This window comes from Cyanistes caeruleus, chromosome 1 (assembly GCF_971803275.1).
Source record: "Cyanistes caeruleus chromosome 1, bCyaCae1.hap1.1, whole genome shotgun sequence".
Classification (NCBI taxonomy): Eukaryota; Metazoa; Chordata; class Aves; order Passeriformes; family Paridae; genus Cyanistes; species Cyanistes caeruleus.
In genome coordinates this window covers 33,360,734-33,379,542 of record NC_141701.1, presented here as the reverse complement: position 1 = coordinate 33,379,542, position 18,809 = coordinate 33,360,734, and the positions used below count along the sequence as shown (strand labels likewise).

At 36.9% G+C, this 18,809-nt stretch overlaps 1 protein-coding gene across 2 annotated transcripts; it reads right to left on the bottom strand.

Annotated features, from left to right (window-relative positions):
• Positions 1 to 20: 20 nt before the first annotated feature.
• LACTB2 (lactamase beta 2) lies at positions 21 to 18,612 on the bottom strand. Of its 2 annotated transcripts, none has more exons than XM_086885446.1 (7): positions 15,437 to 18,612; positions 14,723 to 14,886; positions 13,184 to 13,307; positions 10,915 to 11,093; positions 6,818 to 6,966; positions 4,842 to 4,923; positions 21 to 2,225 (listed from the first exon to the last, which is right to left on the bottom strand). In XM_086885446.1, the coding sequence occupies exons 1-7, from the start codon at positions 15,952 to 15,954 to the stop codon at positions 2,182 to 2,184; spliced, it is 1,260 nt and encodes a 419-aa protein (XP_086741572.1). In that variant the 5' UTR covers positions 15,955 to 18,612; the 3' UTR covers positions 21 to 2,181. The 2 variants fall into 2 exon arrangements, with proteins under 2 accessions (XP_086741572.1, XP_086741575.1); XM_086885449.1 differs by having other exon boundaries at positions 151 to 2,225; positions 4,846 to 4,923.
• Positions 18,613 to 18,809: the final 197 nt, after the last annotated feature.

Below are 18,809 nucleotides of genomic sequence, written 5' to 3'. Positions count from 1 at the left end.
TCAAGAAAGAGCTTTGAGACTTTTTCAAGATGCCATAGCCAAGTATCCTTTATTATAAATACATCTTAGTGCAATTTCTGCTCTTAATATTCCAAAGATACCACACACAGTCATTAATGACTTGTCTGGTTAAACAGCCTTTTTCCTTGGTTTTTTTTTTTTTGAAGATGTCAGGCATTTACTGCAGCACAGCATGGAGTTTTCTATTTGTATCCTCTTGTTTTCTTCACTGCATGCAGGTTCCAACAATTCTTTAAGTGCATTCTAAAGCCATTTCCACGTATTTCAAAATTTATAGTAAAACAGAAGAAAATTGTTAAGTGAGATTAGACTTCTTCTTTAGCTCAGAAAGGTTATGAGACACCACCTCCTCACACTAGTTTCCTGCTGTCTTAAGTTCTTAGACCTCAGGACAAAAAAACTGTAATTTCACTGATACTTCTATTTCCTTGAAGCAGAATGACACCATTCAGAGCATGTAAACTATCTTTTTATCTTTCTCAAAGAAACAGCGATAATTGTATTTTTATGCCTAACAAGGAAAAGGTAGCTATAAATTCATATAACAGCTATAAGCAAACTAATTATTAATGTAAATAAGTCCATTTGAAAACTGAATAATTATTCCAACAGGAATTGAAAAAAAAAAGTTTGTGGGAGGAAGGGATAAAAAGTACCTGGAAAAATGTAAGTAAATAGAAAATACAATAGGAAGGAAACCCAGGAGACCTGAGAATGACCTCAAGATGGCACTTCAGAAAACATTAAAAGTGAGCATGTGTCATCATGGGGCCAAATTTCAGAACAATGAAGTTTGCAAGAAGCATCATTTTAGCAGAAAGTAATTATTTCCCTTCTTCAGGGGTCTGCCTACTACTTCAGAATATGAATTTGTTTTGGGTTGCTATTCATGTGAGAATTTTTGTTTTTGACTTGTCTCAGCTGATCAAAACAAATGCCATCAGCTTCATAAAATAATGTCAATTATTAAGACATGTCTTAAATACCAAAACATATATGCATGTTTCACAAATGAGGGTACAGGATTGAATGGTGAAAGATTTGCAAGGATGTATATTTGTCCTTGACATTTTCAAACATCTCAGATCTGCTTTTGTTTTTTAAGGCTAAGTAGTAATATAAGAAATGTGTATATCATCAAATGTCACACACTTTGAATACACAAAGTAATGCATATATTTATATACTATTTTGCAAATGTAAGGTTCACAGAGAACTGAACTTTGAAGTTAAATTCATCTCCAAACATACTTTAATACACTGTACAGTATCTTACAACCAAATACAACTTTTTAGTTAAACTATTTCTAGTTTAAGTGGATTGAAGAATGCTAGTCATCATGTCACAGACAAGGTTAACTTTATATGGTGTGTAACACGTATCTCAATTTATACATCTCTTTAAACAGATTTCCTGCAGAATCTTATAAAGAATTTAAGAGTCTGCTCCAGCTCTGCAATTTTTTGACGCTCGTTAGTTAAGATTAATGAATCCTTTGAATGAATTCCATAGAAGTGGTGTTTTCATCAAAAAAACCAAAACCCTGAAATTACTTTAATTATTTAAGTAATTTAATTACTGAAATTAAATCCTACTGCACTGAGCAACCAGTGATGATGAACACAGCTGAATTAGAAAAGGAACATAAACCACAGTATTTACACCTGTTAGCAAAAATAACTTGGTTTTTTGGAATGTACAGATAACTTATTAGAAAATTACTTTTTCAGAAGCACAAGCAGGTGAAATCAGGTTTAGATTAACCTATTTTCTGGTTGTTTTATTTTGCTAGAGATTTCTTTTACGTGACTAAGTTTATAATAGTGCTTTAAGATATTATAATGTTTATAAGCTTATAAGACCTTGCTATTTGTCTTTTGCCACCAATGATAGCATTTCATAATAAAGGTAAGATTCAATTCTTCACACTCATTCAATTTTATTATCTCAGTACCCACCAGGGTAATTTAAAATTCCAACCAAGTAGAATGTGAAAAATATTAGTCAACTTACTGTAACATTGCTTTAAAATTGTTACCACTAAAACCAAAATAAAGTAAAAATTAGGTTCAATTTTACATACAGTCCCAGCTCATTGTTATGATATTTCATACAGCAACAATGTAGATTAAATACATTCCCGAGCAATCTTGCCTAACTTATAAATTGTTTTTCCATTTGAATCTGGGAGTTTCATCACGTGCTGTTAAGAAAAAGAAACCAAATTAGTCACAAACCAATATTTAGATTTTATTTATAAACATCAGATTATCCCAAACGTAACCTGTACATGCATATATATGTCCACACATGACATTTTTTATTAAAACTAATGAAATACTTTCCTTCATGCCAGTGTTCAGTTTTAATTGAAGGTGATAAACATTCTGTTTCACAATGCAATCTAGCAGTATAAAATGATGAATATAAAGGTTTTAACAGTCCTCTAGTTATTTAAAGTTTGATATATTAAACTTTATAGATGTTAAGAAATCTGAGGTAGCAAAGCACTTCTTGCATTTTCTGAAATTTACAACCTTTAGATGGAAAAAAAAATCTGCGCTGCTAAATTAAGAATAACCAAATTATTTTCATATCTTCATCGGCTATGATGTGAAATAATGACCAAATTATTTATATCAAACCATGGGATAAAGTTTACACATGTGCATTGTGCCACACTCCTGCTTACAAGACCTTATTTTTGTTTTAAGTAAGAGGAGCACATTTGTAAGAGGGAGTGTCACTCCCAATTGCAGTTATAAAAGTTACCTACCAAGAAAACCCACAATCCCCAGTATTAAGTGGTTAATTAATGACTGTAGCAGGCAGCATATGGCCATCAGTTGCAGTGAGCAACTCACTCGTAAGGTTGTAATATGCCTGATGCATTCATTATTGATACTGACAAGATGTTCCTTTGGAAAAACCTTTTGAGAAAATTAAGCAAGACAGTGTTATGTCTACAGCTCAAGTCTTCCACAATGAGAACAAAACTTGAGATGCTGCAAGGTCTCTGAGTAGGTGGAAAAGCATCAAATGGATAATAAAATCAAATGAGTAAGTGCCATGAGTACACAAGCTTTTGTATGCTACATGCTCAAATCAACAAAATCAGTCTTCCTTAACAGATGCCCTTAATCTGAACTGGAAAATGGGCGAAGGTCACGTGATGTTAAGTGTTTACCATAGGTCTGGGCCTAAGCTTGTATTTAAAAATTCAGCAACCCCAAGTGTTCCGATGAGATAGCTTCTCACCTGCTCTGTGTGCACAAATTCAAGTTTAAAAACCAAAACAAACTTCAAAGGGCACATCTTATGCTTCCAGGAAAACAAGACATACATCTGAATCAAGAGCCAACTACTCTCCTGGAGTAGGAGAGTCTGAACAATTATTCTGACTATCATAAAAATCTCCTAATCTCCTCTAGTTATTTAACCTTTCTAATAATTTTAAATAGTTGATACTTTGTGAACAGATACATGACTATCTCCTCTCTTTTCGAAACTGTGATTTCTGAGAAAAACTGAGTTATTTTTGTTCAGTAAACATGAAAAGGGTGGTTTTGAGAAAACAGACCCTTAAGTCAGTAGCTCTCTCAACCAAATTATTTCCTGGGCAGTCAAGATGCAGACACTCTTATAGGCAAGACTACCTTTAAAGAGAAAGTTAATTTATCCACTACTTGATTTCAATAGAAAATGCTGTTGCTTGAACTACTTTGAGAGTGAAAAGAAGGGATAAACAATCAACAGCACCTCATGCCCCTGATGAATCTGGTGGCACAAAACTGGAGATATGTACAGATCACTGATGTATGTTAATAAGCAAGAATTGAGACAATATTTAAAAGCTGGTGCAGTAAGTACCACGCTGGTAAAGTTTCTATGGCATTCTGCACAAAGCAAGCCCAAAGAGAACATTTTCTGTACTTCAGTAATGACTGTATTCATGTGACTCTAGTCTATATTTTCTTTGAATAAGAAGCAGGTTGTTATTACAAAAACTCTGTCTCAATTGTTCAGTTAGTACCCAGTAGCCATTCTATCAGTAAGAAAAACAGAAAGTTTAAGAAATAGAAAAAAATACACTAATTTCATGTTGTTATTCAGATTGGTAAATGCTGAAAATCTTTAACAGCTGTAAATTCATGTAATTATTTCCTTATAAATAGACAGTCCTGAGTGCAGTTATGTATTGTACAGGAAGAAATATTTTCCTAAGCCTTGGCTGAGTAATGTTTCCATATGCACATGCCATTACAGACGTAGAATACTTCATCTTGTTCACTAAGAGTAAAGGCGCAATGTAAAAACAGTGAACTAAATACAGAGGCTCTACTTAGGTACTGTACTAATCAGAAATTGTAAAAATTCACACTGCATGATTTTAATCATCTCTACAACACATTCACACAAAAATATGCAAAATAATGCATATTTTTTTCTGCATGGGCAGAAACTTACATGTAAACCTGTAAAATGCTATTTATATGCATATTTAGGTATGGATTTCAGAAAATACAGGAAAGTATAAAAGCTAGCATTAGGAATGTATTCTATAGTATGTTTTAAATAAAAATATAAAGGTATATATGAGAGCTCTAAGCACTCAACTACTTATTAAAATATTTCCTAAAAGTTTGCCAGTATACCATTCGGTATATTACTCTACTTCAATTTGTCTGATGGACAGCTACTGCAAAAAAATCACATTTTTTTCCCCTAGAAAATAACGCACTGAAATAACATAACATGAGAAATAGTGCATAGAACATTAAAATGAAAATAACCCTCCTACCCTCCATCCACAACTTACACACTTTTCCATCTTTTTCCAGCTTCTTCAAATGGACTAGGAGGTTATGTTCTGCTGCTGGGAGTAAATTTTCAGGGATTTCCTAATGGGAACAAAACATATGCATTTTGTATTTGTTTAAATATCTTTCAATTATTTTTTCAGCATATGGAACCCATGGTTTAGTACCACAGATTTTCCTCTTCTGAATCGGTATGGGAACATTTAGTTAGTTATGTAACAACAGGAAACTAAGATGAGTAAATCAGTTTTACACCAGTTAAACGAGTAGCCTAACAACACATTTTTTACTTTGCTCTGTTTTTTGCATTATCCATTTGTATGATGAAAACTTTGGCCAGCACTAAGAAGACTCCTCTTCTGAGCTTGGTCTGCCCTGGATTGTCAGTGTAGCTGAGTATTTTTCAAAATAAATTTATTTCAACAGAATGACTAGGTTGGAAGAGACTTTCAATATCATCAAGTCCAACCCATGCCCTAACACCACAACTAGACCACGGCACTGAATACCACATCCAGTCTTTTTTTGAATGCATCCAGGGGTGGTAACTTATGATGCATTTCTCCACAGGTATCTATCACCTCTATTCCATGACAACACTTGCATAGTTAAATATCCTGTAGCAATTAGTATCTGTAAATGAGTAAACAATTAAAAAATGTTACTTCTTCAGGAGGACAAAATATCTCTTACAATTCTTCAATGCTCATTATGTAAAAAGCAGTAACATCTGTTGCTCAGAAAAGCTGTGGATGCCCCATCCCTACAAGGGTTCAAGGGCAAGGTGGATGGGGGGCTTTGAGCAACCTGGTGTTGTGGAAGGTGTCTCTGCCCATGGCAGGGAGAACAGAAATTGCTTTAAAGTCCCTTCCAACCCAAACCATTCTATGAATATATGATAATTGCTCAAAATCCCCCTCTCTAGCTCTAGCATCCTAAAGGTAGAGCACTTTTTTCCTTTTTGAAAATTAAAAAGCTCTTCAAACAATATGTGTGGCAGGAAAATTCACTAGAAAATTAGTTAAATAAATTGTGAACCTTGAGAATACTTTGAAAGCATGTACTTTTTTAGTAATATAAGCTGTAATAGTACTGAAGAAATTCTTATATGAACAGGACAAGAGGTTTGTGATTTCAGAAACATGAGAATGGGTCTATACTTGAAACCTAGTTGGTTAGGCAGGAGAACTGCAGAAGCAGAACAGACATAGGTAATGGTACATCAGCACTGCAAGATGTTCACTGTGATGCAGTCACTCTTTTGGAAACTGGATATCAGCAGAAATGAAAAAGGAGCTGTGAAGCTGTTACAGACCTGTTCACAAGCCACAGCCATTGGCCACTTTGACACCTTCCTCAAAAACAGAAATACTGTATCTCTTATCTCTGCTCTTTAGGATGGCAACCCCACAGCACAAGGAAAAATTGCAGAGGTTACATGAAGGATGATGAAGTAGTGACAAAGTACTGTTACACAAGTCTAATGCCACAGACAAGCTAGCCAACATCTGAGCTGCAACATCCTTCTCTGTGGAACTGCAGTTCACCTGTAACCTCCTGCAGACTGATAAATAAAGTTTTTGATTCAAGTTTTTTGAACTTGAAGTTTTCAACCATTCTCCAGGAGACTCCAAATACACTTTGGGAAATCCACAACTAACAGTCATGTCACACTTTTCAATTTGAATCAAGCACTACAATTTTATTTTTGCTGAGTCTTATGAAACTGTGCCTAAGACCTGAATAGTTAAGTAAGTTTGTAAGAATCGTGTGGGCCTCACTCCAATTAAATGCTTAAACAATACAATTTAAAGGCACAGTCATAAGTGAACCCTGAACAGGCAGAAATATGTTTTACTCCTTTTAAACAGCCACCATGATTTTCACTCAAAGACCAACACTGTAACATACAAGTTTTATGAACCTAACCTCAATTTTCTTTAGTTTGATCTAAAAACTTTTAATCAACAATTACCTTGTATACTATATTCACAAGCTCCGAGGAGGTGTATGATTTCCCAGTATTCTTCTGGAAAACATTTAGAATTTGCTGTTCACGTGCAAGTCGGTGAGAAATGTAGTTTTGGATTCTAGTATTTGCATCACGTACTACTGGGCCATGACCTAAAAATCAAAACACATGTACCAGAGCACTATTACTTACATTTGTAATTAAGTACACTACTGAATAATTGAAACATTCTTATGTAAACTCTAGTAGATTTAAAAGTCATGAGAAAAAGGTCTGAATATCTGTATTACAGTGTGCATCTGCAAGGCATTAAAATGGAAAGGAAGAATTAGGATATTAAAAGTCTGAATGGGGAAAAGGGAACACTTCAAATGGAATAAGAAAAGCAAGGGAAGACTACTTTAGGCCATCAGAAAAAAGGAAAGGAGCTCACTACTGAATAGATTTAAAAGATCAGATTCAGATTATTGTATTATCTTTGTTTGCCTGTCTTCCTCTCCCCAAATGATATTGATACTAATAATTTAAACTGATACTGGCATTTGTACATTAATGCCTGATGCAAAGGACTTGGATACTACTGTCTTGTTGGGACAAACAACAAGGTGAGATTTTTAATTGTGACAGGTAATTTTCCCAAACTGATTCAAACACTTATTTTATGACTTTAAAAACGGACATATTTTTATAAAATAAAAATCAATAGAAGACAAATAAGCAAGGCAGTTGGAATGTGTCAGGGCAGGAAAAATGGAAGGCACAGGGAAAGTTACGGGTGGATCATTTTATGTCTGGTTAATAACCAAACCACATTTTTTTCCTGGACTGACTGTGGCAGATCAGAAATGTTCAGCTTACTGATAGGTCTTTGAATCATTATGAAAGTGCTTTATCAATTAAGCCCTAACCTTTATAAAAAAATCAAATACTGTCTCAGGCTACATTAAAATGACAGAGAAAATATTGCTCAGCCATGAGAGCTACATGCATAGAAATAAAAATTATTGTGTTACCTATAGAGGAACTGACTTGCACAAATATTCATCACATGCTTTTTATAGCAATATTTCCTATTTCTTTGCCTGTACAATCCACCTGAGATAGCAACAGCAACTTCCAGCTCTGCCCTCTGAGTGTAAACTCTAACTGATTTATAAAATTAGTTGAAAAGAAACTACTGTAAAAAAAACATTGCTTTCTTCAGAAGTTATTTGGAATCATGAAAATCAGTGTCTTTTGAGGTTCTCTGACTATTCAAAAAATCACTATTCTTTGTACTTTTGGTTTTACTGATTAAATGGGCTTTTAGTTCTTAGGCTTTTAAACTTAAATCTTATTTTCCCTGAGGACAGGCAGCTTATAGAAAAAGAGCAACTGATTTTTCATGTTTTGAACTAAAATGTCAAAGGAATCTATCTTTCTATAAGTCAAAATATTTATACATATCTCAACTTACATACTCACTTCAGCACATTTGAAATTACTACATATACATTGAAACTTACCTTGTTTAAATAAGTACTATAAATACAAGATATATAATGTGTAAATATAAAGCTATACTGGCATATGAATTCATATTTAATGATTTCAAACATATTTAATATGAAGCTATTTCTCCTTACAAAATAAATTACAAGTATAACATTATCTCTGTTACCATTTATATATCCAAAACTGAAAATTAAGAAAAAATATAGTAAGATATACAAAGCAGAGACTGTAATGTTAGATGTCCATTCTCTTGCATTCTCTAATGACAGAAATCTCACTGAAGTGATCAAAATTAAGGGTTGCACATGGAATCACAAAGCATTCTTAAATCCTGGCCCTATTCTTCCAAGTGATTTAATTGATTGGTAGTCCAAGACCAATGTCAAAACCTGAAATGGAACCCACATTTTGCAAAGCTAAAGAGATTGCATATCCATTACATCATCTAATCTGTAGCTGCTGTGTATGCATATATGTACATTAAATGATCTCAAAGTTTGGAACTAAATCCAGATGTGAAACTTTCCCATCCATCGTTTTTCAGGGACAGCAAGACATTTATTTATTTATTAATGAATAAATGGATTAATAGCTGAACAAATGTAAAATGTTTCTGAGCATATGAAAAGCATTCTCATAATATGAATGTCTTTCCATGAATTCACCTTTAATATCAGACAGATTCATATTATTTCCTCACAACACATTCTGAAGTGTGAGATTCTCTAAATTACAGTACAAAGGACAGAAGTGAAGAATTGGCTCATGAAATCTTCCAGAGAGTCCTAATTCCAGTACCATTTTTTTCTGTATTACTAAGGAACATTGTTTATTATTACAGGATGGGGAGCCCTCTGCTGACTAAAATGCCCTTTTCTTGTCCCAAGGATTCTCATAAAATATTATCTGCAATTAGATATCATGAGTGTTGCACCCAAGTCAGTCCCACATTAAATTAAAAAATAAAAAAACAACATGTAGAAGGGGAAGGATTAACAAAATTCACCAGCACTCAGTTTGTTATAAAAATTCATGCCATTCTGAAGCTATCACATGAGTGCTAAAGCATGGGTGGGGGAAAGAGAAAACAGGTCAAGAATTATGAAGACCTAATATTGCAACACAGACTGCTTGGCTTATATAGAACATACTGGTAAAGCAAACTACTTCTGCTGCAGTTATACCCCAAAGTACCAACAATTGTTCTGATTGGGCAATAGCACCTTCTGCACAACTGCACATACATTTTGTGGTGCATGGATGAAAAAAGTTAGTTCCAAACCATCTCAATACTTAGCTTTCATCACTGAAAATACACAATGTCAGACTGACTTCCTAATTGCCAGTCCAGTATGAACACTGTCAAAACAGTAGCAAACACAAATAAAGAGCACAGATGTTTATCCCTGGTGAATATATAATCTAGATACATAACTGTTAAGAACAGAGTGAAATACAACAGATAAAATTGATAAACCAAACAGAATTTGGCACATATGGGGTTTTGGGAGGCAAAAATTCAGTTAGAGGAACAGACTGCATTTTGCAAGTATTAAGAAAGAAAGTAAAAAATTTGATTAAAATTCTGGTGGCTAAAGTATTATTAGTTTTAACAGTAGTTAAGTCAATAAATATGACCAAGTCACTATTCTGTCTACATCAAACTCCACATCTATGGAATATGTAAGAATGTTCTTCTTAAACAGTGTTTTTATGCCTAGATCTTAAAGGACACATACTTTAAAAGAAGGCTATTTTAAGAGCTAACACAAGAGAGTAGGCTAAACATAGATGGCTAATGGAACAGGCACAACTGAGGACATAGATACAGTAGCTTGGAATGACAAGCTGAAGATAAAACAGAAAAAGTCTGAAAAAATCCTGAGATGTAGCTCTGAAAAAGCAAATGAGGAGCTTAAATCTTAGTTACATAATGAATTCTTAAAATGTAGCCTTGTCAAACAGACGTGGGATATATGAAAAGTAAAAGCATTCTCAAGGTTTGGAGGAGAGAGAAGAAAATAAAGGAAAGCCATAGACTGAATGAATAGGCATCTTACTTTTTGAACGTTTTGGCCTCTTGGCTCTTGTTCAAAATTAACCTAAGTCGTTAACTAAGACAACCACTGTACAGTTCTGCAACTTTCCAAGATGAATTTGTGATTAATTTGTACTTCAAAGGACACACAGGTCTCTCAAAAAACATTACTAGGTTATTCACATTGACAGTGTATGTGGGTATGAAAAGGAACAAAAGAACAACTATTATTTTTAATTCCAGGATAACATTCAAGAACAGGAATAAAGTAATAGAAGGAAATTAAATATGCTGTACAATTCCAATAGTGAAAAATTTTGGCCCCTGGAGTCTTTGGGCACAGAAGACAAGACCCACCCTCAAATGGAGAAATTTCAGAAAGGAAGGATACCTATCACTGAAAAATTCAAGTTTTGTAAACCACCATGACAAAGTCAGCTTAGCATACTGTTTATTAACTTGAATTACTACATCAGGAATTATGTTTGATTGTAATAGTTCTCAAATTCTTAGAGGAGATATTTAAAAATTACACAGTAAAAGAGCAGTTAAAACCAAAACCACTTACCTGGATAAATCAAATCTGGTTTCATTTCTAACAACTTTTTCAAAGTTTTCATATAATCAGACAGGTCTTCTATTACTGTTGTTCCTTCCCCTAAAATACAGTCACCAGAAAATACAGCATTTTCCTCTTCTAGATGTAAAATCATATGATCATCAGTGTGTCCTGGTGTATATAAAACTCTGAAGAACAAAAAAAGCCAATGTTTTTCACACAGCATATATACTTCATTTTTACAGCCAGAACAAATGATGATAAAATAACACACTTGCAAAGCAGCCCATAACAAGAACCAGAAAAAACCTGAGGCTGGAAACTGATGTAAACAGGTATCACTTTGCCTAATCCAAATCCATTTTCTTATACTATGTAGAGAACACCAATCATCTCTAACACGCTTTGACTTACATAACACACCCATAATACAAGTGCATTAAAGGAGCTGACTAGCCACGTAGAATTTCTGTTATAGAAGGCCTCATTCTGAAGCCTTAAAAAATAAAATTGACGTGTTATTTCCAGATTGAAACACGTGAAGTTCTTGACAAAAATGCTGTACTTCGGAAGGAGGGTAAGGATAGTATCTATTCTTTTAGAAATTAACTACAGACTCCTGAACCTGACCCAGCTAAAGTTCAGTCTCCAAAAGTTTATTTTTCCCTGAAAGCCCCATAGCACAGTGGAGCACAACTGTCAAATACAAAGAGCCATACAAAGGTCTTTCAGTTGTTCTATGTGCAGGTCATTAAACACCTGCATGATAAGGATTAAGGACCCGCATCTTGGATGAGGGCTGTGTTAGCATGCAGCAAAGGGACATGGGTATGTATATAGTGTATGGTAACCTGAGCTGCCAAGGAGCTGAACTAGGGTGTCCTTTCATGATGATTTCTGAAAAGCAGAAGGGCCTTATGCTGAGGCTGATGTAGATTGAAAGTAACACAACTCCAATCCCTGCTGATATTAATTAGAATCTTCTTGCTAATGGCAGATGCATCAAAGCAGTGATCAGGAACTGACAGAGCTGGTGCCAAGTGTGGTGTACAGGGCAAGGCTAAACAGCTCCCAGCCATGCTGATGCAGGGCTGGGAGACCACAAGTGCAGCATCATCTGATGCAAGACTTCCAGCTGCTACTGAATACTGAGCTCAGCAGAAAGCAGGCAAGCCATCACCCTATGGAGGCAACATCAAAATCAAGTTGATGGGCAGTAGGCTCACCTTTGGGAAATGGTATCCTTCAGTTCTTGATGAAATTTTACCAGGAAGCCAAACCACTAACATGGCAAAATAGCAGAAAGAGAATGCCAGACAGTGTGTGGAAAGGTGCTGCTAGCGTGTCTTGACCCCTCACTGCGGCACACCTTGGAAACCTGAAGGTTGCTAACTAAAATTTAACATGCAGATACTGATATTTTGGAACCAGTGGCGAGTCTAAGAGTATCCTTAAAGCAGTTACCAAATTAACTCGGCTGAGAATACTTGCTTTTAATCAACCATAAAGTTTGGCTGCATTACCCCTGTCACAACCCACCTGTAGGGACTGTGATGTTTGCTATAAATTCTCTTCAGGATAAACAAGGACATCGGACTATGTGACATATTCTACAAGTGGGATGTAGTTCCCATCTAAACTGAGGAAAACAAGCAAACTTCATCCTTATAGGAATATTGCCTTGTTAATGAAAGGAGTCTGAAAACAGAATGGTAAGATCTTTTTATTCTGTGTGCTTCAGTGAGGCACAGTAGCTTCTGTTTTACACTCATTCAGACTAACATATAGGCAGTATGTGCCATGGAAGGAAGTTCTCCAAAACTGGCATCCTACAAGAACCTCATAGGTTCAAGGTCTAAAATTTAACATTTTAAGTATTAAATGTTTTAGACTCTCCTAGGGATATATTTTTAAAGTAAAAAGAAAGGCATGGTAAATAATCCAGCCACACTGCTACAGGCTTCCACAATTTTAATAGCAACTAATTATGTAAGAGTGATGAGAAAGCGTGTAAAATCCTATTCCATTTTCCTGGAGAAAATGTTTTTCCAGGGAAATACTGTTAATTTCTCTGCTGAGTCCAAAGACTAAATCCAAAGGCTAATTTCTGATAATTCTCATGCATAAAAACAATGTCTTTGTATTAACATATCCTGTAAGAAATCTACATGCATAAGCGCTGAAAAGATTGGATGTATGGACTGGCAATCATTAGAAGTTAGGATACATGTACATTTCAGAATTCTGAAGAAAACAACTTGTAGAAATTCATGGTTACCTGAGTGTGGCTCCCTCTGTCTGTACCACATCTCCATCCTTAAGATAAAAATATTTATGTCCTCCTTCTATTGTTTCTTCACGGTGAGGGACACGAGGGAGCTTACATACGCGATAATCTGAGTCTAATATTTAAGGAAAGCAAAGAAAACAGTGTTTTGAATTTATCACTAAGGTAATTCCACAGGCAGGTTACTTTTTGAATAAGTACTATTAACGCTCACACAATATGAATACAAAAGTAATAACAACAAATTCTGTAAAGTAACTTTGTATTTGGAGAGCAAGCTTATTCCAGAGCCAAAACCACTAAACAGTGAAAGCCACTGATTCTGAATACAGCACTCTGTACCAGCAACAAATCTGAAGTTAGAAAAAAATCACAAATGAAATAAATAAAGATCAGTAATGATTATATTTTACACATGTTCCTACTTGGCTCATGACCCAATTCCCCCAAGTTTTTATAACGCCACTAAGATTTCTCCGCTCACATTTTGCTTTATGATTCACAGAAGCATCACTCAACATTTACCCAAAGCTGGATGAAGACATTTTGACCTGTAACTTCTCTCAGCTTTTATCACTCTGAATACAGAATGCACAGTGCAAACACCTTGGCTGGAACAGCTATAGATAGCAACCCAGAAAGACATTGATAGACATATATATATATATACACACATATATATATACATATACATATATACACACATATATATATATACACACACATAAATACACACACATGCATATATCTAGTCTTTACAACCACACTGATAGTCTGGGAAACCCAAAATCCTCACCAAGACACCAATATACCCATCCACGTCTCCTAGACACCAACTGTTTTCAGTAGTGCCCAGGCTTCCTTGCAAATAAGCACCTGGCAACTTTACAACATTAAACCTGTGACAAAGTTCATGACCAAGTCCAACAGTGTTAAGAATTACCACATTATCCATACTGCTTATTCTCTTCTCAGATACCAACACAGAAATGTCTCTTACTGTTTATGAACATGGAATACACATTTTTAGATCAGACTTTACTTGCAGACTGCCCTCCTGCTTTCCCTTCATGCTCTGAAACCTATGAATTTGGCAACAGCTAATGGGCTCCTGTAAGGAATCCTAAAGTTATGCCCATTTCTTTTTCAATATTCAAGCTATTTGTTTTTACGAAAGTGGAAATAACAATAAATTTATCATTTCTATCTAAGTAAAACAGAAGCAGTATCAAGTTTTTCTCACATCTCTTAATACCTTGCTGATAGTAAACTAGGTTTTCAGTATTCACACATAAGAAAAATTCACTATGAAAGTATGCACAGGTATTGAAGCAAACCTGTAATACTACAACTATTACATTCAGATTATTCATTGCTCTCAATCTACACACTGCAGCAGAATCATGAAATTACATGCAGCTTATACAGCAATTACAGAACAATCCAGTTGATTTGCACAGAAGCATTCAGTTAATGTTTTTCTTGCCATGTATCTAACATTTTCAGCAATATCCAAAATCTCTGGCCTACCATTTGGGATGTTTTTGCAGATATCCGGTATTCCACCAGTATGATCACGATGCCAGTGTGTCACTAAAATTTCTTGAATCGAGATGTTGAACTCTGACAGTGCCTGCTTTAAACAGCTGATATATTCAGGAATAGCTGGTTCCCCGGTGTCAATAAGGACTCTTCTACTCACGGGCCACAAAAAAGGGAGGGAGAGACACATACCAGAGAATAAAGAGTGCTCACATGACAGCCAAGTAATACTAAGTCAACAGATGGAAATTTAGCAATAATTGATGTCTCCATATCCAGATGTCACCTTTTACCTCCTGGTATTCCACCCCCGTGCCTGAACGATTTCAAAAGTGGGATAAGTAACAAATGTAGGCCACGCATTTCCAACTCCGCGACAAGTGGCAGAAGCCACCGTTTAGTACCGCGGGGAGAGCTGCGCGGCCTGAGGCACACGCCCGCTCCCCTCACTGAATTCCTGGCCTTGGCCAAGGGTCGCCCTCACGAGACCCCACATCCACCCGCCCAAGCCGCCTCCGCGTACCAGCTCCTAAAATGCAACGCTGCACGGTTTCCCTGCCCTTTTCAACGCTGACTGAGGGTTCTGGGAAGGGGCCCGTAGCGGCCTTTCGAGCTGGAGGCAGCGCACGGTCCCCAAGCGGGGCCGGGGCAGCGGAGCCTCGTCCGCCGTGCCCTGCCCCGTTCCCCGAGCAGGGTCGGTACCTGTGCCCGGTGCCCACCAGGTAGGTGTTGGTGCCCTGCAGGGTCATGGGCCCCGGGTTGCAGCCCAGCACCCGCACCACCCGCGACGAGAGCTGCTCGATGCGCGGCAGCAGCGACACCATCTCTGCGGCGAATTCCCGAACTCCCGACTCCGCTTTCCTCACGACGCCACAGGCCGGGAGAGCGGAAGGCTCTGTGGCCCGCGCTCCGCCCCCGCTGCCCGCCCGTGAGGCGGCGCCTTCCGCCCCACGGTGGGCCGGCCCGGCCGCGGGCGTGCGGTAAAACCCGGCTCCTGTCCTGCAGCGCCTCGGTGATGCAGCCGGATAAAGCTCTCCTTCTTGAAGGAGGTCAGTTCTCCGTGCCGGGTCGGTGCCTCGCCGCTGCCCAGTGAGAGGCATGTCCGTGCTCTGCCGGCTTTTTCCAGAGAAGTTTGTCGTAAGAGACAGCTGCACCTTCTCTGTATGCCAGGAATGCGCCCACCTACAGCGTATGCAGGAGCTGCGTATGCTCCCGCACATAGGAGCTATCTAGAATTCAGCATTTTTAATAAAATTGGAGAGCTACTGAAGAGTGGCCTGCAAAGGGCCACCAAGGTGATGATGAGACTGGAGCATGTCTTTTGTGAGGAAAAGCTGAGAGAGCTGGGACTGTCCAGCCTGGAGAAAAACAGGCTCAGGAAAATCTCAGCGTGTGTGAAAACCTGAAAAGAGGGTGTGCAGTGGACAGAGCCAGGTTCTGTCACGGCGCAATTGCCTCAGGTCCTGTCGTGGTGCCCAGTGCCAGGACCACAGACAGAGGACACGAACTGCGACACGGGATGTTCACTCTGAGCATCAGGAAACACTCGTTCACTGTCTGGGAGACCAAGAGTTGGCACGGGGCCCCAGGGAGGTTGTGGAGTTTGCATCCTTGGTGATGCTCAAAACTCATCTGGACACGGTCCTGGGCAACTGGCTCTAGGTGGTCCTGCTTGAGCTGGGGGCTTCAAACATGAACTGCAGTGGTCAGCTCAGCCATTCCGTGATTTTGTAAAATTGTGTCACCGTCATCCAAGTAGAAATAAAGTATATGCAAGCAGCGTTCATTGTAGATCCTGAAAGGTGGTGAAATTTACCTGTTTGGCTTGCAGCGTCTCTTCTGAAACCCCTGATTAATTGCCTTTCAAGTGACATTGTTAAAGACAGTAGGACAGACTTGTTTTCTCCTTAAACTACATATAAATGAAGAATAAACACAATTTAACTTGAAATAAAAGCAGGTAATATTCCTGTGAGTAACTTTACTAATACTAGAATTTCAGATATTATCTGATTGTTTTATACTTATATAAAATCTCATATGGTACCTGTTATAAGGTGATCATAGCTATACAAAGCCACAGCAAAAATTGTACCACTGATGCTGATAATCCCCATATTTAGGTCTTCAAGCCAATTTCTTTGGTTTGTCTGATAAATCTTTACTTATTCGAGATACACATTTACTTATTTGAGATATGAAACTATTACATTTATTTTTTATTTTCATGCTCATTAAAGCATGAACAACAGACATCAGAAGGGATGTTTCAGGTCAAAGGAAATAAGCTTTTATGTATGCAGATATGCTGCTGAAATAATCAAGAAAACCCTATACACAATACTCTAGTCTCTCCCCATATGATTTGCCTGTATGCTCTTTTGTAAGAAACTGTGACTAGACCTGAATTTACCTAAACCTGAGATACCCTCTTATGCTTATTTTGTAGCATATTTGTATAGCTATTGGTACATTCAACCCATTTTCAGTCTTCATGTAAATTTTAGTTTAGTCATTAGAAGAAACTACTACCTAAGCCAAGGCAAGTTGTGAACTTAAGTGGTTTTCTATTTTCAAGAAAATTCTGAATGTTTAGAGAGGGTTTCCAAAATTATATAATTTTATATGTCATTGAGAACTCACTAAGGTGGCATTATTTTTAACATCACAAGACTTATTTTTCTCCAAATTAAGATTTTTTTTTTTTTGGGAGCTGTAGACTTGTTCTCTGGGGAATACTTGTTCCTGCTCTTGCTGACCTGTAGTAAAGCATTTTCTGATGTTAGGCAGGAGCTGTGAATTTGTTTCATCTGTAGGTGGCAGCAATGGTGTCTTTGGAGAACGAAGTACAGGTTCTTTGATCATCTTAATTTCCTGTACAAGCCCATCTGTTTGAAAAGTCTGTTGTTTCCCTTATAATACAAAGGTTAATAGGCATGTAGTGAAAGTCCTGCTATTATGCTCTGATGTGGTACAAGAAAAGATGAATGTATACTAGAAGTTCTTTTGGTTTTCTGATTGTTTTGCATTGTTAAATTTTTGAGGGGAAAAATGTTCTGAAGAAGGTAGGCTACCAGTAAAAAAACTAAAACCAGTTGAGTTTCCTAAAAAATAAATAAAGAAACCTAAAATTAGATTGTGGTACACAAAACACAGACTGGTATTTCTGAAGATCCCACAAGGTTCAAATCTTTAACACTCAAGAAATTTTTGAGTGCTGGCACTTGGCTTTTTTTCACATTTTAAGCGTAAGTGTTGAGGATAAATGCCTCTCCACTGTGGTTATGTAATAGCCCAATAGAACTAAGAACAAAAATGTAATTCTGCAGTAATTAATTAGTCAGAATCAATTGAATAGCAGATAGAAAATGTCTTCAGAGTCCAATCTTCATAGCCATTGGCACGTGAATATCTTGTTGAGAGGATTTTTTTACTTTCAGAATTTTTCTTTCTGTTTAATTATATTTCTTATTATTTTTATCTGGTATAGAAATAGGTAAAAAGACCTTAAACCAAAAAGAAGTGAAGCAGATTTTGCAGAGAGAAAAGCCATGGTTTGCAACATTCCTGCATGGTGGGGCAACATTGTGTAGAAAATATAAAATAGTCAGATTAGCAGGTTTGTGGGAGATGATTATGGGGGTTGATGAAGGGCCTGGGACATTTTTCTAATAAGGAAAGGCTGAAAGAGCTGCTACTATCTAGTCTGGAGAAGGGAAGGCTCATCAATGCCTATCAATGCTTGAAGGGTCCTTCCTACCACATTTGGAAGCAAATAGAAGGATGTGTACTGAATAACATAGGAGATTTGTCACAATTTAGAATTGTGCTTACTTTGATGCCAAGTCTAACAAGAAAGCAAATAAATCATCTAGCCAGTAATGTATCTTGTGGGTTGCTTGATTTACACTCCAAGAATCAGGTACACAAACTTTGCCCCTCCCTCTGTGCCATAGAGTTTTTGTATTTTTTTTTTTTTTTTTTTATTATAACAAAGGTCATAGCAGTCAGTTTGTAACTTGGCTGACTTAATGGTCTTTCAAGCACTGCAAGGACTGCTTAGGACTAGGATGTT